General features: G+C 45.9%; 1 protein-coding gene across 1 annotated transcript in view; it reads right to left on the bottom strand.

The window, feature by feature from the left end:
- LOC309550241 (uncharacterized protein) overlaps positions 1-26041 on the bottom strand; it is a gene marked incomplete at its 3' end in the record, with an annotated part of 240442 nt that overhangs the window by 141880 nt on the left and 72521 nt on the right. Inside the window, exon 7 of the mRNA XM_082250652.1 lies at positions 1235-1394. Within this exon, the coding sequence (XP_082106778.1) occupies positions 1235-1394 (160 nt within the window). The remainder of the gene's footprint in view (positions 1-1234; positions 1395-26041) is intronic.

Here is a 26041-nt window from a genome sequence, read left to right on the forward strand (position 1 = left end):
ACAGGACTGCATAATACACAGAGAGGTGGGCACAGGACTGCATAATACACAGAGAGGTGGGCACAGGACTACATAATATACAGGGCGGTGGGTACAGGACTACATAATATACAGAGATGTCGTCATTTGAGTCACAAGGCTGCTTCTCAGCCAGCATAGGATACCCTGTTTATGGTATTCTGGCCCTGAATCCAGGGACAGGCTTGGTCTGGGGACAGTGTCCTCAGTCCAGCGACTGTCCCCGGAAACTGGGGATGTCTGGTCACCCTACACTAGATGGAACTGACCTTTATAGGAAATCCCAATTCACCATGACTGGGGGAATGCGGGTCACATTTCATGAACAAATTTTTAACAACCAGATATGTAAGTGTTTATGAAATCTTCCCGCACAAAATGTACTCAGCCAATGAAAGGTAAGGACTCCATTTTTATTTTTCTCCTGCTATCAATGGCCAACACGGGACAACACTTCATCCATGTCTCTGGTGATCTCTGATCTCCTTATGAAGTGTTTCTTACATGATGAAGATCAGCCATGGAGTATATCTGAGGTGTATATCAGGGTGTGCTTCTTCCCCACATGTCCACCAACATTCATATAGAAGACATTTCCCACACTCAAGGCACTAATACACCTCCAGGGTTGTGTGGGATCCCTGATGTACAGGAAGACAGGACTTCAGTGCGGAACATTTCCCTCACTCAGGACAGGAAAGTGGCTTCTCCCCCAAGTGAGATCTCTGATGTTTGTAAAGACTAGAATTCTGTGAAAACCATTTCCCGCACTCAGGACAAGAATACGGCTTTTCCCCTGTGTGAGTTCTCTGATGTATGTATAGATGGGATTTCTGTGAAAAACATTTCCCACACTTAGGACAGGAATGCGGCTTCTCACCAGTGTGCAATCTATGATGGACGGAAAAATTGGACTTTTGTGCAAAACATTTCCCGCACTCAGGAAAGGAATACGGCTTCTCACCAGTGTGCGATCTCTGATGTCTGGAAAGATTGGACTTCTCTGAAAAACATTTCCTGCACTCAGGACAGGAATAAGACTTCTCACCAGTGTGTAATCTCTGATGCATGGAAAAATTGTACTTCTGTGCAAAACATTTCCCGCACTCAAGACAGGAATACGGCTTCTCAGCAGTGTGCAATCTCTGATGTCTGGAAAGATATGACTTGTGTAAAAAACATTTCCCACACTCAGGACAGGAATACAGCTTCTCACCAGTGTGCAATCTCTGATGTGTGGAAAGACTGGACTTCTTTGCAAAACATTTCCCGCACTCAGGACAGGAATACGGCTTCTCACCAGTGTGCGATCTCTGATGTGTGTAAAGAGTGGACTTGCATGAAAAACATTTCCCGCACTCAGGACAGGAATACGGCTTCACACCCGTGTGCGATCTCTGATGCGTGGAAAGAGCAGACTTCTTTGAAAAACATTTCCCGCATTCAGGACAGGAAAGTGACTTCTCCCCCGTGTGAGATCTCTGATGTCTGGAAAGATTGGACTTATCTGAAAAACATTTCCTGCACTCAGAACAGGAATACGGCTTCTCACCTGTGTGAGATCTATTATGCACATTAAAATTGGATTTTAAATGGAAACTCTTCCCGCACTCAGTACAGGAGAACCTCTTATCTGTTGAAAGGATGGCACCGTTCCTCACAGTCTGAGGTTCCTCAGGATAAGAGGAATACGGTGGTCCAGCACTGTCCCTCACAGTCTGCGGTTCCTCAGGATAAGAGGAATACAATGTTCCGGCACCGTCCCTAACAGTCTGAGGTTCCTCAGGATAAGAGGAATACGATGGTCCATCTACACTGTGTGGTGCCGGATGCACATTTCAGGTAGCTGGGTTTTCTCCTGGACTATACTGTGTGATGTCCTCATCTTCTACTTTACAGTCTGGAGACAAAGTGAGACAATCCTCTGAGGTTTTCCTCATCTCCCGTCCATCTACTAAAATAGAAATAAAAAGATTATTACTAGACATCAGCAGATTGGTTCCCCTAAACCAGGACTCCGCCTACATCAGACAGCTTTGTCTCTGAGGATCTTACAATTCCCCCCTCAAGGTAACTAGTAAATGGGTCCTCTGATCTCCTACCAGTTCATTTCTTTATTCATGGACCTTAGTCAGAGAGTGAGGAAACAACGAGAACTGTCTTTTATAGGAGTGACAGTGATGAGGGGATTATAGGACGAGTGTCCCCTCCCCCTCTATCACTCATTGCCATCTTCCCAACACAAGAAGTCCCGCACTTCCTTATTTAGTCCATGATATAGTCATAAATAACAGCGGAGCTGAGTCCCACCAGAGCTCAGAGAGTGAGGATTGGGGAGAACAACCAAGATGAAGACTGGATTGACCCTGAAGACCACCATCATTGGGTTACTGACTCCTCCCTCATTATCACTTTCTGTTTAAGGTTCCAAAGTTGGAGGATGTTATCACATTATTATCAACATGTAAAAGTCTGTCCTCCAATCAAATCATCAGATATAAAATGTCCAGCTGGTAGGAAATGGGTGTAACAAAAGAGAATCCATATTATGTGTATATATGGCAGTGGGTAGAGGGGAGAGAGCAGAAGTCAGGAGTATGCAATGTACAACATAGAGTATATAGTGCAGGAGTCAGGAATGTGTAATGTACAACATAGAGTATAGTCAGGTCCATAAATATTGGGACATAGACACAATCCTAATCTTTTTGGCTCTATACACCAACACAATGGATTTGAAATGAAACAAACAAGATGTGCTTTAACTGCAGACTTTTAGCTTTAATTTGAGGGTATTTACATCCAAATCAGGTGGATGGTGTAGGAATTACAACAGTTTGTATATGTGCCTCCCACTTTTTAAAGGGACCAAAAGTAATGGGACAGATTAACAATCATAAAATCAAACTTTCACTTTTTAATACTTGGTTGCAAATCCTCTGCAGTCAATTACAGCCTGAAGTCTGGAACGCATAGACATCACCAGACGCTGGGTTTCATCCCTGGTGATGCTCTGCCAGGCCTCTACTGCAACTGTCTTCACTTCCTTCTTGTTCTTGGGGCATTTTCCCTTCAGTTTTGTCTTCAGCAAGTGAAATGCATGCTCAATCAGATTTAGGTCAGGTGATTGACTTGGCCATTGCATAACATTCCACTTCTTTCCCTTAAAAACTCTCTGGTTGCTTTCGCAGTATACTTCGGGTCATTGTCCATCTGCACTGTGAAGCGCCATCCAATGAGTTCTGAAGCATTTGGCTGAATATGAGCAGATAATATTGCCCGAAACACTTCAGAATTCATCCTGCTGCTTTTGTCAGCAGTCACATCATCAATAAATACAAGAGAACCAGTTCCATTGGCAGCCATACATGCCCACGCCATGACACTACCACCACCATGCTTCACTGATGAGGTGGTATGCTTTGGATCATGAGCAGTTCCTTTCCTTCTCCATACTCTTCTCTTCCCATCACTCTGGTACAAGTTGATCTTGGTCTCATCTGTCCATAGGATGTTGTTCCAGAACTGTGAATGCTTTTTTAGATGTTGTTTGGCAAACTCTAATCTGGCCTTCCTGTTTTTGAGGCTCACCAATGGTTTACATCTTGTGGTGAACCTTCTGTATTCACTCTGGTGAAGTCTTCTCTTGAGTGCTGACTTTGACACCTATACACCTACCTTCTGGAGAGTGTTCTTGATCTGACACACATACACCTACCTCCTGGAGAGTGTTCCTGATCTGACACACATACACCTACCTCCTGGAGAGTGTTCCTGATCTGACACACATACACCTACCTCCTGGAGAGTGTTCCTGATCTGACACACATACACCTACCTCCTGGAGAGTGTTCCTGATCTGACACACATACACCTACCTCCTGGAGAGTGTTCTTGATCTGACACACATACACCTACCTCCTGGAGAGTGTTCCTGATCTGACACACATACACCTACCTCCTGGAGAGTGTTCTTGATCTGGCCAACTGTTGTGAAGGGTGTTCTCTTCACCAGGGAAAGAATTCTTCGGTCATCCACCACAGTTGTTTTCCATGGTCTTTCGGGTCTTTTGGTGTTGCTGAGTTCACCGGTGCATTCTTTCTTTTTAAGGATGTTCCAAACAGTTGATTTGGTTACACCTAATGTTTTTTGCTATCTCTCTCTGATGGGTTGGTTTTGTTTTTTCAGCCTAATGATGGCTTGCTTCACTGATAGTAACAGCTCTTTGGATCTCATATTCAGAGTTGACAGCAACAGATTCCAAATGCAAATAGCACACTTGAAATGAACTCTGGACCTTTTATCTGCTCCTTGTAAATGGGATAATGAGGGAATAACACACACCTGGCCATGGAACAGCTGAGCAGCCAATTGTCCCATTACTTTTGGTCCCTTAAAAAGTGGGAGGCACATATACAAACTGTTGTAATTATTACACCTTTCACCTGATTTGGATGTAAATTCCCTCAAATTAAAGCTGAAAGTCTGCAGTTTGTTTCATTTTAAATCCAATGTGGTGGTGTACAGAGCCAAAAAGATAAGAATTGTGTTGATGTCCCAATATTTATGAACTTGACTGTATATAGTGCAGGGGTCAGGAGTATGTAATGTACAACAGACTATATAGTGCAGGGGGTCAGGCGTGTGTAATGTACAACATAGAGTATATAGTGCAGGGGTCAGGAGTATGTAATATACAACATAGAGTATATAGTGCAGGGGTCAGGAGTATGTAATGTACAACATAGAGTATATAGTGCAGGGGTCAGGAGTATGTAATGTACAACATAGAGTATATAGTTCAGGGGTCAGGAATATGTAATGTATAACATAGAATATATAGTGCAGGGGTCAGGACTCATAATATTGGTGTTCAGTAATCAGTTGCAGACGTCCCACACCGCTGCCTCCCATCTCCTGAGACTGCACTCAGTGACTTGGGTGTGAGACTATACAGACATATCCCTCCACCCGGCACAGCCAGAAAATAACAGAGCAAGTAACCCCGGGAGAATTGTTCTGTCAGAGATCTTGCTAGACCTGGGCATGGGGCAGAAGACCCAACGTTTATACCCCAGGGGTCTAGGCTGAGCAACGTCTATGGTGTAAATCAATAAATCCAGTCTAGATACATAAATTGTGTCTGCAGCACAGAGAAGGAAGATTATCCAAGAGAAATACAGGAATACAGGACAGGGAACACAGCTCAGGAAAGTGACCAGGGGATTACAGGCTGATATCACCCAGTCCCCGCCCTACTCTGGACCAATCATTGTGCAGTATGGGTGCAGGAATGTATTTAGTGTTAATGACCCACCTGTGCTGATCGCTGTAGGAGTGTCCTCCTCGATAAATGTCCCCATTATTCCATCCTCCTCCATAGACTGCTGATCATCCCTCACATACCTCTCTTCTTCTTCTGCTTTAACCTCAAATTCTATATCGATTGGATCTCCACTCTAAACCAAGAAAATGAGAGAGAATATCATCTGGAAGATATAAGCTTACATAAAAAACACACACATCCCCTCCACAAGTCCATGTTCTAGATACTCCATCCCACCAACCTTGTAGCATTGAGGGATGGTGTGACCTGCCTGTGTGGAATCCCGGGAATACAGAGGACGGGGACATCTCTCTGGGGTGGTTCCTGGTATTAGGTGGCTCAATCATATTCTTGTGTCCTTCTGAAACCTCCTCCATCACTCCGTACTCCTCATCCTCCTCTTTATACTCTTCTTTTACAACAATATTATTCTTGGAGTTTTCATTCTGAAAGATATAATAAAATATTCATTGTAAAAAAACATGATTGCTTATAAATCATACCTACCAATAATTTTCAATCATTTACCTGATGATGGTGAGGGATGGTGTGACCTTCCTGTGTGGAATCCCGGGAATACAGAGGATGGGGACATCTCTCTGGTGGGTTTCTATAGCTGGATGACTCCACCATGGTGTCCTGGTACAGATCTTTGTATACTTCTTCTATGACCCCATCCTCATCATCCTCCTCTTTTATTTCTTCTTTAATCTCAACTTTAGAATCTCTCAGGTTTCCACTCTGAATATATAATAAAAATGACATCAATGGTAACAATGCAGATAATGTACAGATCCTAATGATACTATCAGTGATTGTTCCTCATCTACCTGATGATGGTGAGGGATGGTGTGACCTTCCTGTATGGAATCCCGGGAATACAGAGGACGGGGACATCTCTCTGGTGGGTTCCCATTACTGGATCCATCTGTAGGAAACACACACACACTGTCAAGGACCATAAACCAGACGAAGACAGAAAGTACAGTTAAAAAAAATAAATAAAAATCACACCTTTAATGATATAGAAAAAAAAATAACAGTTCAGGAACGTAGTCAAAAACAGAAGCCAGGATTTGGATTCCAGAGCAGGTAATCAGAGGAGCCGGGGTCAAGAAACCAGAAGTCAGCATAGTCAGGAGAAAAAAATAGGAATAGGAAGCTCAGTTGCTTCAAAAGAAAAAAGGGGCTGGCTGTAGGGTGTACTAATGAGGCAGGAAATGGTAACCAGGTGAGTCATTGTGGTAACAAGCGGCTGGTAGTTACCCGACAGCTAAGCAGCTTCTGAACATTGAAAGAAAAGAGCAGCTCGCTAACTATCAGGAGCCCAGCCCTGACAGTAACCTCTTCCCCAACAATCCCTCCCCCTTGGGGGAGCAAAAGACTTGAGGGGAAAGCGTATATGAAAAGCCTGGAGAAGAAAAGGAGCATTTATGTCCGAGGATGAGAGCCAAGAGCGTTCCCCTGGACCGTAGCCCCTCTGTGAACTGGATATCCTATGTGTCCACTAAACCTACGGGAGTCAATGATAGATTGTATCTCATATTCCACATGGTTGTCAACCTTAAGCAGGCGAAGGCGTGGTACTGAGGTGGTATAGCAATAACACGTAAGGAAACATGGAATACATTGTAAATACGAACGTTGGAAGGAAGATCTAATGCGTAGGCCACTGTGTTAACCTTATAGAGTATGCGGAAAGGCCCAATATACCTAGGTGCCAGTTTTAGTGAGGGAACACAGAATCAGAGGTAATGGGAAGACAGCCAGACCCTCTCCCCAACTTGGTAGGAGGGTGAAGGTAGGCATCGGTGGTCAGCATGGATTGTACCTCTCTCTGGAGTGTTGCAAGGATTCTTGGACCTGCACCTAAGTGGAACAGAGTTCCTGAAGATGTTGCTCTAACGCAGAAATGCCTTGCGGAACAGATGTATCAGGCAACATGGATGGCTGGAAATCATAGTTCACCATAAACTGAGATAATCAGGAGGCAGCATTGATGGTGCTATTGTGAGCAAACTCCACCCAAAGTAACAGGTCCCACCAGATGTTATGGTGTTCAGAAATATAGCAACGCAAGAACTGCTCCCAAGCTTGGTCGGCCCATTCTACGGCCCCATTGGACTGTGGGTGATATGCAGAAAAGGAAAGCTGAATGTGCACAAAAGGCTCACCAAAGCTTGCGCAACACCAACTGGCTACCCCTGTCAGAGATGATAACTTTAGGTAACCCATGTAACTGAAAGAACTCTCCAGTGAAAATGGATGCCAGTTCCTTGGACACAGGCAACTTCTTTAGCGGAATGCAATGTGACAGTTTGAAAAACGGTCAACCATCATAAAGGATAACTGTGTTGCTATGGGATTTGCGTAAATCCATAATAAAATCAATAGACAAGTGGATCCAAGGCCTCTCTTCACTGCGTATGGTTTGAAGGAGGCCCACTGGAAGGTGTCGTGGTGTTTTATTCTGAGCACACACAGGACAAGTGGCTACAAAGCTGGTTTCATGAGCACGGAGACTAGGCCACCAGCATTGTTGAGACATAGGCCATATGTCTTAACAATATGTCCATACGCTGTTGGTTTTTTCCTGGGTGCCCAGCTGTCTTAGGTGAATGGTAGGTCTGGAGGAAAATGGTGCGGAGATTCTCGGGGACAAAGCAGCGGTCATGAGGTTTTCCAGGAGGAGAATGGATCTGAGAGGGCATCATTATCTCACTCAAAGGTGAAGTGAGACTAGAAAAAAATAGCCAAAATGCAGTCCGAAGGTATCACAGGAGTTTGGAAGAGGAGGAAAACTGCGGCAATAAGGCATCTGCTCTTATGTTCTTTGTATCAGGTATGAATGAGACTATGTAATTGAAGCTTGACAGAAAAAGGTCCCGCTGAGCCCTTCCAGGAGATAAACGTCTAGCCTCAGACAAGAATGAAAGATTCTTATGGTCAGTCAAAATGAGGACCAACACAGTAGTACCCTTGATGAGATGCCTCCCTTCTTTAAGAGTTAAAATTATGGCTAATAATTCTCTATCCCCAGTTTCCGAATTTCATTCTGCTAGAGACAATTTTTTTTAGAAAAGTAGCCACAAGAATGGATAGAACTCTCAGGGGTAGGAGGTTGAGACAGGAAAGCGCCTAATCCAGTGTCAGATGCATCAACTTCAGGAATGAAGGGTAACATGGGATCAGGATGTTCCAGCACTGGAACTGCAGCAAAAGTGGCCTTGAAGGATTCAAAGGCTTTAATGGATTCCAGGGACCAATTCTGTGGGTTGCCCTCTTTTCTGGTCATACAGTATCAATGAAGGGGTTTGACCAGAAAAGAGAAGTTACTCATAAATTTCTGATAATAATTGGCAAAGCCAAGAAAATGTTGTAGAGGACGTAGACCTATGGGCCTAAGCCACTTTAGGACTGCAGATGGCTTCTCTGGGTCCATCGAAAACCTGGCAGCACAAATGACATAACCGAAAAAATGAACCTGTTCATGGAACTCACTTTATTCCAATTTGCAATAGAGGTTGCTTTCTCTCTACCTTCTACCTGTGGTGGTTCTCTAGGGACTTAGAATATATGAGAATATCATTCGGGTAAACCACCACACATTACGGCAGCATATCTCAGAGGACATTGTTAATAAAGTCCTGGAAAACTGTAGGAGTGTTGCAGAGACCAAAAGGGCATTACGAGGTATTCGTAGTGTCCGGTCCTAGTATTAAATTTCCATTCGTGACCCTCATTATTCCTCACAAGAATGTATGCCCCTCGCAAATCGAGCTTAGTGAAGACCGTTGTTCCCTTGAGGCAGTTAAATAATTCCGTTACCAATGGGATCGGATAAGTATTTTTAACAGTAATGTGAATGACCCCTATAATCGATATAGAGACTCAGTTCACCACTCTTTTTTTTTTCCCACAAAGAAAAAGTCGGCACTGGAAGGAGAAGAGGATTTGAGGATGAACCCCTGGGATAGTTAAATCGAAGCATACTTCTCCATTGCCTTCTCCTCTGAGACAGACAGAGGGTAAACCCAGCCACGAGGAGGAATGGCACCAGGGTTGAAGGACAACTGTGCACTCAAAAGGCCGATGTGCCAAAATAGCGGCCTGACCTTTGTCAAAGACATCTCAGAATTCATGGTACTCTTCTGGCAATAAAGAGACTGAAGACGTGCATATGATCTTAATCACTTTCTAAAAAGATGTATTAGTGCATTGTGGGGACCATGACAAAACCTCAGCATTACGACAATTAAAAAAGGAATTGGGCCTCTGTAACCAAGGATAATCAATGACAACTGGGTAATGAGGTAAGGAAATCACTAGGAATTTGAATTATCTCATGGTGAAGAGCCCCTACAGCCATGGTCAACGGAGTGGTTTCATGGGTCACATGGGAAGGCTGTAGAAGTCTCCAATCAAAAGCCTCAATGGTAAGTGGGGAGGCACGAGGCTGCAGTGGTATTGAGTGCTTCAACAGAAAGTGAAGTTAAAATCACACCTTTAATTAAATAGCAAAAATAACAGTTCAGGAACGTAGTGAAAAACAGAAGCCGGGGTTTGGACGCCAGAACAGGTAATCTGAGGAGCAAGGATCAGGAAACCATAAGTCAGCGTAGTCAGGCGAAACAAATCAGGAACAGGTATCGGAAGAGAAGTCAGCCACGGCAAGTCACACACAGGAACACACTGGAGAGCATAGACCATGCAAGGGCAAGGAGGAAATAAGCTAAGCTACTTAAATAGCAAAATGGGGCTGGCTGTAGGCTGGACTAATGAGGCAGATAATGGTAACAAGGTGAGTCACTGTGGTAACGAGTGGCTGGTAATTAACCGACAACTAAGCAACTTCTGAGCTCTGAAAGAAAAGAGCTGCTCATTAAGTAGCAGGAGCCCAGCCCTGACACACACTGACTGAATACATTGTTTCTATGTGTTCATCAGATGATGGGGGATCTAGGTGGACCCTCCGTACTGCTCTCTCCTTTACAATAAAGTCTCCTCTTACCCGGTGATGTGAGGGGCGGCTGATTCTCCATCATGACGTCCTTGTAGAGATCCTTGTGTCCTTCTAAATACTCCCACTCCTCCATGGAGAAATAGACAGTGACATCCTGACACCTTATAGGAACCTGACACACACAATGATACAGTCACCATCCAGACACATCCCATGTCTGTTACTGGATAATGTCCCAGAATTCCCAGCACCGCTCACCTCTCCTGTCAGCAGCTCTATCATCTTCTTGGTGACTTCTAGAATCTTCTGCATGTTGTGTCTCTCAGGTTTTAGAGAGTCACATGGAGGCACTGTGATGGTCATATGATCACCTGACTTCAGAAGAGGAAATCTCTGTATTGGAGAACCAATAGGAATATCATGTTAGAATCCCAAAATCCTCCTCACCTCTCTGGTCAGGTCTGTGTTTTATTAATAGAGGTAAGAGTGATGTCATGTGACCTCCCAGAATCCTCCTCACCTCTCCAGTCAGCAGGTAGATGATCTCCAGGGTGAGGTTTAGTATCTTCTCAGTCATGTGACTCCGATCCTCCTTCATCCTCATTCGTTCTGTCACTCGATCTATACAGGTTTCTGACTAGACAGGTAAGGATAAAAATATAAATGTAAGAGGAGGAATGTTCTGACCCTGAAAGGGTTAATCTAGGTTTCCACACTATATATGTGTGTATCATCATCTGCTTGAGATAAAAGAGATCACAGTGACTATGGAGGAAGAGGACGGACATGACGGGGGGGGGGGTTATTGGGTGTAAATAGAAAATAAGATCTTATTACCTCCTCTGCTGCCTCTTCCAGCAACGTCTCCGCTCTACTTCCTCCTTACTCACCTCTCACCCGGAACTTCCTATTAATACTTGACATCACTTCCTGTCTTCTATTGAGACTTCCTGTCTGGGTAGAAGGGAGATCACCATCTTGTGGAGCTCAGAGGTACTGCAGCCCCGAGAAACGTCTCCTAGTGTGAACACAGCCTTGTGCTGTGTGTGTGTATGTATTGTATATCTTTATAGATGGGGCCATCTCCACTCCCACCAAGGGGGAGAGAAATATATTACTGCCTAATACCATCACACGCTCATCCCCCCTTTCCTGGCCAGGCAGGCTGCATGCTCGGATTAACAGTTTGGTGTTTATTTCCTGGTTGACCTCACACATCCTCCAATGACAACTCATATGGCTAAGCTCATGAAGGCCATAACAAGCAAATAGGTGGCTCATTATCAGGGCTTGTTTTCTCAGAGAATAGGTGCAGGAACTCCCCCTTTCTCTGCCTCTACCCACCTCTGTGCATCATTCCTTGGTTCCACCCCCTACCTACCTCCAAGCACCATTCCTTGGTTCAACCCCCCTACCCACCTCCGAGCACCATTTCTTGGTTCCACCTCCGAGCACCATTCCTTGGTTTCACCCTCTACCCACCTCCGAGCACCATTCCTTGGTTCCACTCTCTACCCACCTCCCAGTTCCATTCCTTGATTCCACCCTCTACTATGGATGGCCTTGCGGTTTGACCGGCGGTCGGTTCGAAGCTAATTTTGCTTGTTTGCAGCCCGCCAATTTTGCGAACACATGTCGTTGTTCGCAGCGGCCATATTAGTTTACATTGGGGAGAACTTTGACCCATGACACAGTCGTCAGGTGGAACGGGACAGCCAATTGAAACATTTCAGCACATGGACATGCCCCCTACCATATAAATAGATCAGAGCTGGCGGCCATTTCACATTCTGCTTTTTGTCAGCATAGGGAGAGGTTGGCGAGTGCACCAGGGACAGATTGCCAGTGACACAAATAGCTCTGTTAAGATCCACAAAAGTCCTTTCAGGGCTGGTATTTGGTATAGGTGTACAGTCTCTTTTCAGTGTAGGGACAGGTATGCAGTGTGCACCAGGGACAGATTGCCAGTGACACAAATCGCTCTGTTAAGGTCCACAAAAGTCATTTTAAGGGCTGCTATTTGGTATAGGTGTACATTCTTTTGTCAGTGTAGGGAGAGGTTTGCTGTGTGCACCAGGGACAGATCGTCAGTGACACAAACCGCTCTGTTAAGGTCCAAAAAAGTTATTTTAAGGGCTGCTATTTGGTATAGGTGTGCAGTGCACTATATAGGGGTGTAATCCACGTATAATATACTTTGTAATATAGAAAGCATATTATAGTGGATTTGTATTGTGCACTGTGCAGCATTGTGACTGGTGTGGTGACTGAGCGTTGCTGCAGCAATACTACAAACAGTGACAAAAGCACTTTTAATGTATTATAACTGGTGTGATAGACCAGTGGCCCCCCAATACCACATATTAAAGTGGGGTGTTATTTAACAGTATACTTTCCTAAGAGTGTATTGTAGTCCTGCAAAAATCTGTCCAATTATTTGTAGAACTGGTGTGATAAAACTGTGGCCCCCAAATACCACAGATTGAAGCGGGTTGTTACCTGAGTATTCTTTCATAAGTGTATTTGTGTCCTGCAACAATATTGCCTCTTTTGCTGTGTTAACTCTGATACACACAGTGCCAAACTCACTGGTCAATTTTTTGAACAACTGGTGTGATAGACCAGTGGCCCCCCAATACCACATATTGAAGTGGGGTGTTATTTAACAGTATACTTCTCTAAGAGTGTATTTTAGTCCTGCAAACATTTGGCCTCTTTTGCTGGGTTAACTGTGCTACACACAGTGACAACAGTTACTGGCCAATTATTTGTAGAACTGGCGTGATAAACCTGTGGCCCCCAATACCACAGATTGAAGCGGGGTGTTATATGCCTTTTTCCAGATATACTGCGATTCTCTAGAGACTTTTGTCACAGGGTAATTTAAAAAATGACAGGCAGAGGAAGAGGCAGGTTCTTACTAGGGATGCACCGATCCGATATTCGGATCGGAAATCTGCCCCGATCTGGGCAAAATAGCTGGATCGGTGATCGGTAAAATTTAGCCATCCCACGGGCCGATCCGGGGCATCGCAGCACCTACGTCATTAATCAGCCTCATGTGTGTGTGTGTGTCGGGTATGGAGCGCGCCAAAGAGTCGGCAGTGTGGAGATATTACACGCTCGCCACGCCAACGAGTTCCACAGCTTTTTGCAATGTCTGCAAAGTGAATGTTTCGAGGGGAGGTGGTATAACATCAAAGTTCAATACTACAAATTTAATCAGGCACATCCAGAAACACCACGCTAAGGAGCACACTGAATTCCTGCAGCTCAACAAAACCAAAGCAGCGGACAATACAGCCCAGCAGCAACAAACTTTGCAGGTTGCATTTCAACGTCATGAAAAGTTTCCGATGGAAAGTGTGAAAGCATCAGCAATAACACAGAAAGTTTTGGAATTCATTGTTTTAGATGGTCAACCAATGTCAGTTGTTGAAAATGAGGGCTTCTGTCACCTACAGGAACACTTGGAGCCGAGGTACTCTCTTCCATCACGCAAGTATTTTTCTGAGACCACAGTGCCAGAACTGTACAAAAAAGTTTGCCAACAAGTCTCAAAAGAGATTAAAGATATAAAGGCTATGAGCTTTACTACAGATATATGGAGCTCTGATGTGTGTCCAATGTCGCTTTTAAGTTTAACTGTCCATTGGTTGGACACAAGCTGTACACCGCACGGTGCAATGCTTCAAGCTAAAAAAAATCATGGTTCACACACCAGCGATACCATTTCAGCTACAATTAAGGCTATACTTGACCAGTGGCACATTCCTTTGAATAAAGTGCATGTCATACTCCGAGACTACTACCATTGCAATCGGTAGACAAATTGTGGGGCATTTTAAACATTCTCAACTTGCGTATTCAAGGCTGCAAGATATCCAGCTCCAGATGCAAATGCAACCTAAACGCCTGCAACAAGACGTCAAAACAAGGTGGAATTCTACGTACTTGATGATACAGAGTCTTCTGGAACAGAAGCGAGTCCTCTGTGCTTACATTGCTGACCATGATGACCTGCCCAGTACACCGACCACTAACCAGTGGGCTTTGCTAGAAAAAACGAGCATTGTTTTAGCACCATTTGAAGAGCTAACAAGGAAAGTAAGCTCATCAACTGCCTCCACCGCTGACGTCATTCCAGCTGTCACCGTCCTCAAACGCATCCTTGCTAAAGAAGGCAATGCGGATACTGGCATCAAAACAATGAAAACAACCCTGCTTCAAGCTGTCAACAAACGCTTTGACACTGTGGAAGATGAACCCCTATATGCACTTGCCACCCTGCACGACCCGAGATATAAAGACAGGTAAGTGAAGATTGTGTAACCTAACTAATTTCATTAGCCCATCAAGTGTTAGAGTTTTAGAATTTTTCTATGTCCAAATTCACAGTCAGCACTGCAGCATGGCATCTCATCAAATACAGCAGAAGACAGTGTTCTTGTGAGAGGAGAATAAAATATATCTATCATATAAGAAATTTGAATGACAATGATAATGAAGAATTGGGAGGGTTCCCCTGGGGTGGGATTTTTTAGGCACAAAGATTTATAGAAATATTAAGTATAGTTATAATATTTTATTAAATAATATATAAAATAAAATAAGAAAATATTATAACTATACTTAATATTTCTATAAATCTTTGTGCCTAAAAAATCCCACCCCAGGGGAACCCTCCCAATTCTTGTATTACCAAGGGATGTGGCACACTTTTAGAACTCTGGTCAAGAGCACACCCATTTTGACAATGATAATGAATGACAATGACATAAATAATTCATTTATTTAGGTCTATATATTAATATTATATAGACCCAATAAATGAACCAATGTCATTGTCATTCATCATTATCTGATTCTTCTGACTATTATAGATTTTTACTCTTTTTAATAACACGTCTGCTAGTGCTACTGTATTTGATGAGATGCCATGCCATGCTGCTGCAAATTTAAAGATTTTGAAATTCCAACACTTTATGACACTAAAAAACCTGAGGCTGATGGTTGATTAAAGTTATATATATTGTGACAGGAAGTCAGGTAAATCTATGGGTGTTGTCACCGACGGGAGATATATTTCTGCTTGGTTTAGACAATTCACCAATTACTATCAGGTGTCGGCTGCAGAGGTAGGCAGGAAAGTGTACGGAAGTTGAGAAAACTTTCAGCTGTTCAGAATGAGGCAATTAAGACCTCTATAATTTGTCCAAAGGGAGTCTATTGATTGCTGTCTCCTGAGGCTGTGTAAGCTGGGGAGAGCAGTCAGATGAGAGACTTCTAAAGGTGAGGTGTTGAACTTTTTCTGTGTAAAGAAAACACAAATGGACATTTGAGTGTCTGCTGTAGGATCAGCAGTGTCTGCCCAACAGTAGGTTGGGAAGACTCCTTAGGTAGGTTCCGGTGTGTGAGAAGGTAGACGCCCACAGCGGCCAGGATTTATTTTTTATTTTATTTTGATGTTTTTGCTGCATGCACTTGTTTGAAGAAATTGGGAGAATAAAACATAAACTGTTGTTTTCAACCACTCCTCGACTATCTCCCTGTGTAACGAACCCCCCCAAAGGGGGTCATCTACACCCGCTACCGAGCTAATCCCTCACATATGGTGGAGTGCCGCGGGCAGTTAAAGTAAACCCAAAATGGAGGAGATACTGAAACAACTGATTATATCAAATGCAGCCCAACAGCAGGCAAATGCAGCTCAACAGCAGGCAAATGCGGATTTTCAGCGGAGCTTTGCAGCTCAACAACAGGCTCACCAAGAGAGCATTACAGCTCAACAACAAGCTCACTGAGAGGCCATTGTAGGCTTGGAACAGAGACAACAGCAGCAAATGGAGGCCATTGTGAAACAGCTTCAGAGACAGCAGACCGAGGCTGGGAGTCAGGCCAGTAACATACCGACTTTTCGGGTAAACCACTTATTGCCAAAGATGACTACAGATGAGGACCCTGAGATGTTTCTGACCACGTTTGAAAGAACAGCGGAGAAAGAGAGTTGGCCTAAAGAACAGTGGGCTGGACTAGCGGCCCCCCTATTAGCTGGAAAAGCCCAAAAAGCATATTTTGACTTGGAACTTGCAGATGCAAAAACCTATGATCGATTAAAAGTGGAAATATTGGCACGTTTTGGGGTAACCTTGGATGTCCGTGCTCAGCGGGTCCACAGTTGGAGTTATCAGCTGAAGAAACCACCCCGGTCGCAGATGTATGACCTCATCCATTTGGCTAAGAAATGGCTGCAGCCAGAAATTCTGTCTGGACCAGAAATTTTGGAGCGAGTAGTCATGGACAAATTTCTTAGGTCTCTTCCTAACACCCTGCAGAAATGGGTGAGCCATGGTGGTCCGGAAACCGCAGACAAATTAGTAGACCTGGTCGAAAGGTACCTAACAACTGAGAATTTGACCTCTTTTTCTAGAGATGCACAGACTTTTCACCCCAAGACCAGACCCTCCCCACCTATAAGTAAGACTGCGTCAGGGGATGGGGGTGGAGAGAGGATCCAAAGAGCAACTAGAGGTATTAGCAGGACTACTACTAATGTTTGGCGAGAGCGGCCTGGAAGACCCATCCCACAGGAGAGGACCGGAAGGTTGATTTGTCACCATTGCCGGGAAGAGGGACATGTAGCAGCGGTTTGCCCAGCGGATGATGAACCCATGCATTGTGACTTTCTGACAGAGAGACGACAGTCCTTTTTTTGCAACCACATACACTGCAGTAAAGGGGAATGAGAAACCTTTATATAGAATGTGCTTAGATGGTAAAGATGTTGTGGTATTGTTGGATTCAGGTAGCCTGGTCACCTTAGTGAGAAGTGATCTAGTGGTGAAAAAAAACTTACATCCTAGGAAAATGGCTGTAGTTTGTGTACACGTGGACACTCGAGAATATCCGGTGACTACAGTTACTTTTGAAACATCCCTCGGTATCCTGTGTCACCAAGTGGGTTTAGTTCCCAAACTGCCACATGACGCCATTGTGGGAAGGGATTTCCCAAAGTTCTGGGAACTCTGGGATTGCCCAGATTCCCCAGTAGGTGGTTCTTCTGAGCCTGAACCATCCACTCCAGAATCCTCTAACTGTGAGGATTATCCTGAGTTTCCGTGCTCAGTCTTAGCCGGGGAAACACCAGTCCCTAGGGAGGAGCCTGCTACCTCAGAAGAGGAACAGCGGCCGCTAGGGTTGGATGACCTTAAGGTGCACCGAGAAAATTTTATCACTGAGCAATTGAGGGACCCCACATTGCTAAGAGCCCGGGAGAATGTAGTGAAGATAGATGGGGAGCTAGTTAACCCTGACGAGAGGATTGCCCTCCCTTACTTCATTATTGAAAGGGACCTCTTATATCGAGTGTCACAGAGGATAGATGACACCGTTGAGCAACTGGTAGTGCCTAAACCGTACCGCAAGATGGTTTTGGAACTGGCCCATGGGCACATTCTTGGGGGACATTTGGGAGCAGAAAAAACCCGGGAGAGAATCACCCAGAGGTTTTATTGGCCTGGGATCACTAAGGAAGTGGAATTGTACTGCTCTTCCTGTCCACAGTGTGTCAGATTAATGCACCCATGCCCCATTTCCGCAGTCCATTGGTACCCCTGCCCATTATCGAGGTCCCTTTTGAGAGGATCGCCATGGATTTGGTTGGGCCCTTACTGAAGTCCACTAGAGGGCACCAGCACATCTTGGTAATAATGGATTATGCCACCCGTTACCCAGAAGCGATTCCTCTCCGAAATACCTCTGCTAAAACCATAGCCAAGGAGTTATTTCAAGTTGTCACCTGGGTGGGTCTGCCTAAGGAAATCCTAACTGACCAGGGCACCCCGTTTATGTCTAGGGTGACAAGAGAACTTTGTAAACTCCTGAAAGTGACCCAGTTACGTACCTCAGTATATCACCCTCAAACAGATGGGTTAGTGGAGAGGTTTAATAAAACGTTAAAACAAATGTTGAGGAAGGTGGTGGATAAAGACGGAAAGAATTGGGATTATCTGCTCCCTTATCTGATGTTTGCCATAAGAGAGGTTCCCCAATCATCCACAGGGTTCTCTCCGTTTGAGTTGCTGTATGGGAGGCACCCCCGGGGCCTACTGGACATTGCCAGGGAAACATGGGAGAGTGAGAGTTCCCCTCATCGAAGTGTGATTGAGCATGTGGCACAAATGCAAGATAGAATTGCCCAAGTGATGCCGATTGTGAAGGCACATATAGCCCAAGCCCAGTTGGCTCAACAAAGGATTTACAATCGTGGGGCCCAGGTCCGTTCTTTTGCACCTGGTGATAGGGTGTTGGTGTTGGTCCCCACGGTCGAAAGTAAATTCCTAGCCAAATGGCAGGGGCCCTATGAAGTGTTGGAGAAAATAGGGATGGTGAATTATAAAATTAACCAACCGGGAAGACGAAAACCTGAGCAGCTCTATCACGTGAACTTGTTAAAACCATGGAAGGATAGAGAGTCCTTGATCGCTGAGACTACCCGAGTTTCTGCTCCAGTTAACCTGGCTGTCCCTGAAGTTGGGATAGCAGAGAGTCCAAAATTCAGAAACAGGAGGTTAAAGAATTTGTGCTCCGTATTAGGGAGAAGTTTTCAGACCTGCCAGGTTGGGTCTCTGGAGTTAAACATGACATCTTCAACACACCAGGGGATAAGGTCAAGTTAAAGCCTTATAGAATTCCAGAAACCCGGCGAGAGGCCATTCGCCAGGAAATTTGAAAAATGCTTGAGTTGGGGGTGATAGAAGAGTCAAATAGTGATTGGTCCAGTCCCATTGTCTTAGTGCCCAAACCAGATGGAAGTTGGCAGTTTTGTAATGATTTTCGCCGCCTGAATAAAATCACTAAGTTTGACACCTATCCTATGACCCGCATAGATGAACTGATTGATCGCCTAGGCACTGCCCGGTACATGACCACGTTAGACCTTACCAAGGGTTATTGGCAAATTCCTCTCTCGGGGTCGGCCAGGGAAAAAACAGCATTTGTAACTCCAGACGGATCTTTCCAATATCGGAGGATGCCTTTTGGGTTACAGAATGCTCCCGCCACATTTCAACGCACCATGGATAAGACCCTTCGGCCTCATCGAGCCTATGCTGCTGCATACCTCGATGACGTGGTCATCCACAGTGAGGATTGGGACTCACACTTACTAAAAGTTCAGGCTGTGTTGGATTCCATCTGGAAGGCTGGATTTACAGCCAATCCAAAAAAATGTACCATTGGGCTAGAAGAGGCGAAGTATCTGGGGTATACCATTGGTAGAGGTATAATCAAGCCCCAAATAAATAAAGTTGAGGCTATTAAGGATTGGCCACGTCCCACCAACAAGAAACAGGTTCGTGCATTTTTGGGGATTGCAGGTTATTATCACCGTTTTATTCCCCATTTTGCCTCACAGGCTGCTTCCCTGACCAATTTGACCAAAGGGAAGGAGTCTGTCATGATCAAATGGACTCCCGAGGCAGAAACAGCTTTTCAGGCTTTAAAACAGGCCTTATGTAGTCAGCCAGTTTTAAACTCGCCTGATTTTTCACGAGACTTTGTGGTCCAGACAGATGCATCAAATGTGGGTTTAGGAGTAGTGATGTCGCGAACCTAAATTTCGCCGTTCGCGAACGGCGAACGCGAACATCGGCAAATGTTCGCGAACCGGCGAACCGCCATAGACTTCAATAGGCAGGCGAATTTTAACCACTTGCCGACCGCCGCACGACTATCTACGTCGGCGGTCAGCCCCTCACAGGCAAAGTGACGTAGGGCTACGTCACTAGCTTGTGAGGGTCTAGGGAGCGAGCGCGCGCCCCCGGAGGCGCGCTCCCGCTCCCGAGTGGTCACGGACCCCCCCGCGCGTGTGACCGGCGGACCCGATCGCCGCCGGCCACTCTGCGATCGGCGGGGGAGAGGGAGAAAGTCAGGCAGCTTGTGTAAACAAGCTGCCTGTCATTCTCCTCGCTGTATGAGAGCTGATCACATGGATCTACTATGTAGATCCGTTGATCACTCTGCATACAGCTGAAGCCCCAGCCAATCACAGTTAGAATCACGCCCCTAGGGACACACACAGCCCCTCCCTCTCAAATAAAGTTAACCCCTTCACTACCAGTGTATTTTTACAGTAACAGTGCATATGTATAGCACTGATTACTGTAGAAATGTCACTGGTAACCCCAAAAGTGTCAGAAATGTCAGTCAAGGGTCCGATCTGTCCGCCGCAATGTCGCAGTACCGCAAAAAAAATCGCAGATCGCCGCCATTACGCGTTAAAAAAAAAAACAACAAAAATGACAAAAATCTTTCCCTTAGTTAGTAAACGCAATAACTTTTGCGCAAACCAATCAAAATACGCTTTTTGCGATTTTTTTTACCAAACATAGGTAGCATAAAACAAATTGGCCGAAAATTTTAAAAAATTTTGATTTTTACATTTTTTTTTGGGGGAATTTCATATAAAAAAAAGGGAAAAATATTGCTATTTTTGCAAAATGGACGCTCTTTTTTTGTTTATAGCGCGTGATCAAAAAATCGCACAGGTGATCAAATACCGCCAAAAGAAAGCTCTGTTTGTGGGAAAAAAAGGACGCCAAATTCGTTTAGGTACAGCGTCGCACGACCGCGCAATTCTCCGTTAAAGTCACGCAGTGCCGAATCGCAAAATACCCCCTGGTCGGAATGGGGGTAAAATCTTCCGGGGCTTAAGTGGTTAAAACACACAGGGACTTTTTCTGGCCACAATAGTGATGGAAAAGTTGTTTCAAGGGGACTAACACCTGGACTGTGGCATGCCGGAGGGGGATCCATGGCAAAACTCCCATGGAAAATTACGTAGTTGACGCAGAGTCGGGTTTTGATCCATAAAGGGCAGAAATCACCTAACATTCCTAAATTGTTTGGAATAACGTGCTTTAAAACATCCAGTGTGTGAATACGATCAGGTATGATGTTGTATCGGTCAAGTAGTGTAAAGGTTACGCCCGCTTCACAGTGACAGACCAAACTCTGACAGACCAAACTCCCCATTTAACAGTCAGTCAGTCAGTCCATGGTTGGCATGGTCCAAGGTTGGATACCAAGCTAGCCATGTCCCGTTCCTTGTCCTCACTGACATCATTGAAGGTCTCTTCCTCCACCCAGCCACGTACAACACCAAGGGTCCCCGAAAGGTGACAACAAGCCCCCTGGGACACCTGCTGTGGCTGGTATTCCACCTCCTCAAAGCCACCTTCCTCCTCTGACTTCTCTTCTTCAGACTCCTCTCCCTGCGTTGCCACAGGTCCAGCAATTGACAACGACAAGGCTGCTTCTGGTGGTGATGGGGACCACAACTCTTCCTCTTCATGCTCATCTACAGCCTGATCCAGTACTCTTCGCAGGGCACGCTCCAGAAAAAACGCATATGGGATGAGGTCGATGATCTTGGGTTCGACTGACCACCAGGTTTGTCACCTCCGCAAAAGGACGCATGAGCCTACAGCCATTGTTCATGAGCATTCAGTAACGCGGCCAAAAAATACCCAGCTCCGCAGAAAGAATGAAAGAAAATGAATGTTTTTTCTATGAAAAATTATCCCGCGGATCGCTTTTGGTCTGTTCACAATGAAGCAACGACCTTATCATCTGGGGTGTGCCAACACACTCCTAGAGGTGATCGCTTCATTGTGATACGCAAGCCCCTTCACCACGACAAGGTAACCATCACAAAGGGGAATTGACACATGTATGTGCCTTTTTTTTTGTTTTTTTGCAGCCACAGTGTAGCACCAGAGGCCAGAAAAATTAGGCATGTACACATGCATGAAAAAGTAGATACTGTTGCAGCCGCTGCTTTAGCAGCGGCCCGAAAAATTTAGGTTTTCAAGGCAGAAAGTGCACTAAAACATTGCGGCTTGAACTGTAGTTGGTGGCGGAGACGTCACGTAAGTCATCCGGCATGCAGAGAATGATTAAATACAGCAGCGTGTGGACCATTTTTAGCCCAAGGCATCTCAGTCATCACCAGGCCTTTTTTAGTCAAATGCATCCCCCACTGTCAGTCCCTTCGGGATCCATGCCTCATTCATCTTAATAAACGTGAGGTAATCAAGACTTTTTTGACCTAGGCGACTTCTCTTCTCAGTGACAATACCTCCTGCTGCGCTGAAGGTCCTTTCTGACAGCACACTTGAAGCGGGGCAGGCCAGAAGTTCAATGGCAAATGGGGATAGCTCAGGCCACAGGTCAAGCCTGCACACCCACTAGTCAAGGGGTTCATCGCTCCTCAGAGTGTCGATATCTGCAGTTAAGGCAAGGTAGTCTGCTACCTGTCGGTCGAGTCGTTCTCTGAGGGTGGACCCCGAAGGGCTGTGGCGATGCGTAGGACTAAAAAAGCTCTGCATGTCCTCCATCAACAAGACGTCTGTAAAGCGTCCTGTCCTTGCCGGCGTGGTTGTGGTAGGAGGAGGATTACTTTCACCTCTTCCCCTGTTGGATTCCCGTTGTGCTGTGACATCACCCTTATATGCTGTGTAAAGCATACTTTTCAACTTATTTTGTAGCTGCTGCATCCTTTGCGCCTGCCGGTAATTAGGTAACATATCAGAGACTTTCTGCTTATACCGGGGGTCTAGTAGCGTGGCCACACAGTACAGGTCGTTCTCCTTCAGCCTTTTTATACGAGGGTCCCTCAACAGGCATGACAGCATGAAAGACCCCATTTGCACAAGGTTGGATGCCGAGCTACTCATGTCCAATTCCTCGTCCTCACTGATGTCATTGAAGGTGTGTTCTTCCCCCCAGCCACGTACAACACCACGGGTACCAGATAGGTGACAACGAGCACCCTGGGATGCCTGCTGTGGTTGGTGTTCCTCCTCCTCAAAGCCACATTCCTCCTCTGACTCCTCTTCCTCAGACTCCTCTTCCAGTGTTGCCGCAGGTCCAGCAAGCGATGGTAAGGCTGTTTCTGGTGGTGATGGTGACCACAACTCTTCCTCTTCCTCTTCATGCTCATCTACGGCCTGATCCAGCACTCTTCGCAGGGCACGCTCCAGGAAGAAAACATATGGGATGATGTCGCTGATGGTGCCTTCGGTGCGACTGACTAGGTTTGTCACCTCCTCAAAAGGACGCATGAGCCTACAGGCATTGCGCATGAGCGTCCAGTAACGTGGCAAAAAAATACCCAGCTCCGCAGAGGCTGTCCTAGCACCCCGGTCATACAAATACTCGTTGTCCGCTTTTTCTTGTTGGAGCAGGCGGTCGAACATTAGCAGTGTTGAATTCCAACGTGTCGGGCTGTCGCAAATCAAGCGCCTCACTGGCATGTTGTTTCGCCGCTGAATATCTGCAAAGTGCGCCATGGCCGTGTAGGAACGCCTGAAATGGCCACACACCTTCCTGGCCTGCTTGAGGACGTCCTGTAAGCCTGGGTACTTCTGCACAAAGCGTTGTACAATCAGATTCAACACATGTGCCATGCACGGCACATGTGTCAACTTGCCCAAATTCAATGCCGCCAACAAATTGCTTCCATTGTCACACACCACTTTGCCGATCTCCAGTTGGTGCGGGGTCAGTCACTGATCCCCCTGTGCGTTCAGGGCGGACAGTAGTGCTGGTCCGGTGTGACTCTGCTTTCAGGCAAGTCAACCCCAAGACAGAGTGACACTGTCGTATCCGGCATGTGGAATAGCCCCTGGGGAGCTGGGGGGGTGCAGTTGGTGTGGAGCAAGACGCAACAGCAGAAGAGGACTCAGCCGAGGAGGTTAGCAAAGAGGATGGAGTAGGAGGAGTAGAGGAGGTGGCAGCAGGCCTGCCTGCAAGTCGTGGCAGTGTCACCAACTCCTCTGCAGCAGAGCCACGCATTCCATGCTTGGCAGCCGCCAGCAGGTTTACCCAATGCGCAGTGTAAGTGATATACCTGCCCTGACCGTGCTTTGCAGACCAGCTATCAGTGGTCAGATGGACCCTTGCCCCAACACTGTGTGCCAGACGTGACATGATTTCATTTTCCACAATAGAGTACAGGTTGGGGATTGCCTTTTGTGAAAAATAATTTCGGCCGGGTACCTTCCACTGCGGTGTCCCAATAGCGACAAATTTTTTGAAGGCCTCAGACTCCACCAGCTTGTATGGTAAAAGCTGGTGGGCTAAGAGTTCTGACAAGCCAGCTGTCAGACGCCGGGCAAGGGGGTGACTCTGTGACATTGGCTTCTTACGCTCAAACATTTCCTTGACAGACACCTGACTGTGGGCAGATGAGCAGGAACTGCTGAAGGTGAGAGGCGGAGGGGCGGGTTGTTGATAGGGGGCATGGAGGACAGCAGTGGTTGACGTGGCTGAAGATGCTGGACCAGGAGGAGGATGGTGGCTTTCAGTTTGTGTGCTGCTTTTACTCATGTGTTGATCCCATAGGCGTTTGTGATGTGAGATCATGTGCCTTCGCAAAGCAGTTGTACCTAGGTGGGTGTTGGACTTCCCACGACTCAGTTTCTTTTGGCACAGGTTACAAATGGCATCGCTGATATCAGAGGCAGACACACAAAAAAAATGCCACACTGCTGAGCTTTGCAAGGACGGCATTCTGGTGGTGGCAACAGCTTGCGTTGATTGGCGTGCTGTCTGGCTGACCCCGGGTGCCGAATCTACATGCTGTCTGACTGCGCCACTAGCTCCTTGCGATGACCTCCTCCCCCTGCTTCCAACTCATCTCCTCCTCCTCCTCTCTGTCTCCCCATCTGAACTTTCCCCCTCTTCTTCTGCTCTTCGAGCAGGCACCCAGGTGACATCCACAGACACATCATCATCATCAGCCGCTTCACTTGACAACTCAGCAAAGGCAGCAGCAGCAGGTACAACATCATCATCATCATCACAATGTATGTCCATGTGTATAATGCTGCCTGACTGAGACATATCCCCGTTATCTACATCCTCTGGTACTAATAGTTGCGCATCACTTATTTCTTCCAACTGATGTGAAAATAACTCCTCTGACGGATCAAGGGAAGCGGCTGTGGTGCTAGTGTTGGTGGTGGTGCCGGCGGGCTGGCGAGTGGTAAATTGAGAGGTGCCCGAAGCTGAGCTGGAGGAGGATGGTGCAAGCTGCTGTGCCACCGTATATATCAGTGGTGGGTGGGCAGTGGCACAGTACACTCTCTGTGGACCTGACAGTCACTGGCAGCCCAGACAACTGCAATTATAAAAAAATATATATATTTTTAATTTGCAAGCTGCTGTGCCACCGTATATATCAGTGGTGGGTGGGCACGCAGTGGCACTGCAGTGGGCACAGTACACTCTGTGGACCTGACAGTCACTGGCAGCCCAGGCAACTGCAATAATAAAAAATATTATTTTTTTTTTTTTAATTTGCAACAAGATGCTGTGCCACCGTATATATATCAGTGGTGGGCAGTGCACTGCAGTGGGTACAGTACACTCTGTGGACCTGACACAGCACTCACTGCAATTATGACAGAGGGAAAAAAAAAATATTTTTTAAAATGCACGGTATTGTGCCTGTGCCACCCGAAATGAGTGTGGTGTGCACACAGTACAGTCTGTGGTGGGTCTGTGGCCTCTCACACACAGCGGGCAGGCAACTGCAGTGTACAATAGATATACAGTGGGTACGGAAAGTATTCAGACCCCCTTAAATTTTTCACTCTTTGTTATATTGCAGCCATTTGCTAAAATCATTTAAGTTCATTCTTCTTCCTCATGAATGTACACATAGCAC

Source organism: Pelophylax lessonae (genome assembly GCF_965119305.1).
Source record: "Pelophylax lessonae genome assembly, chromosome: 3".
Classification (NCBI taxonomy): Eukaryota; Metazoa; Chordata; class Amphibia; order Anura; family Ranidae; genus Pelophylax; species Pelophylax lessonae.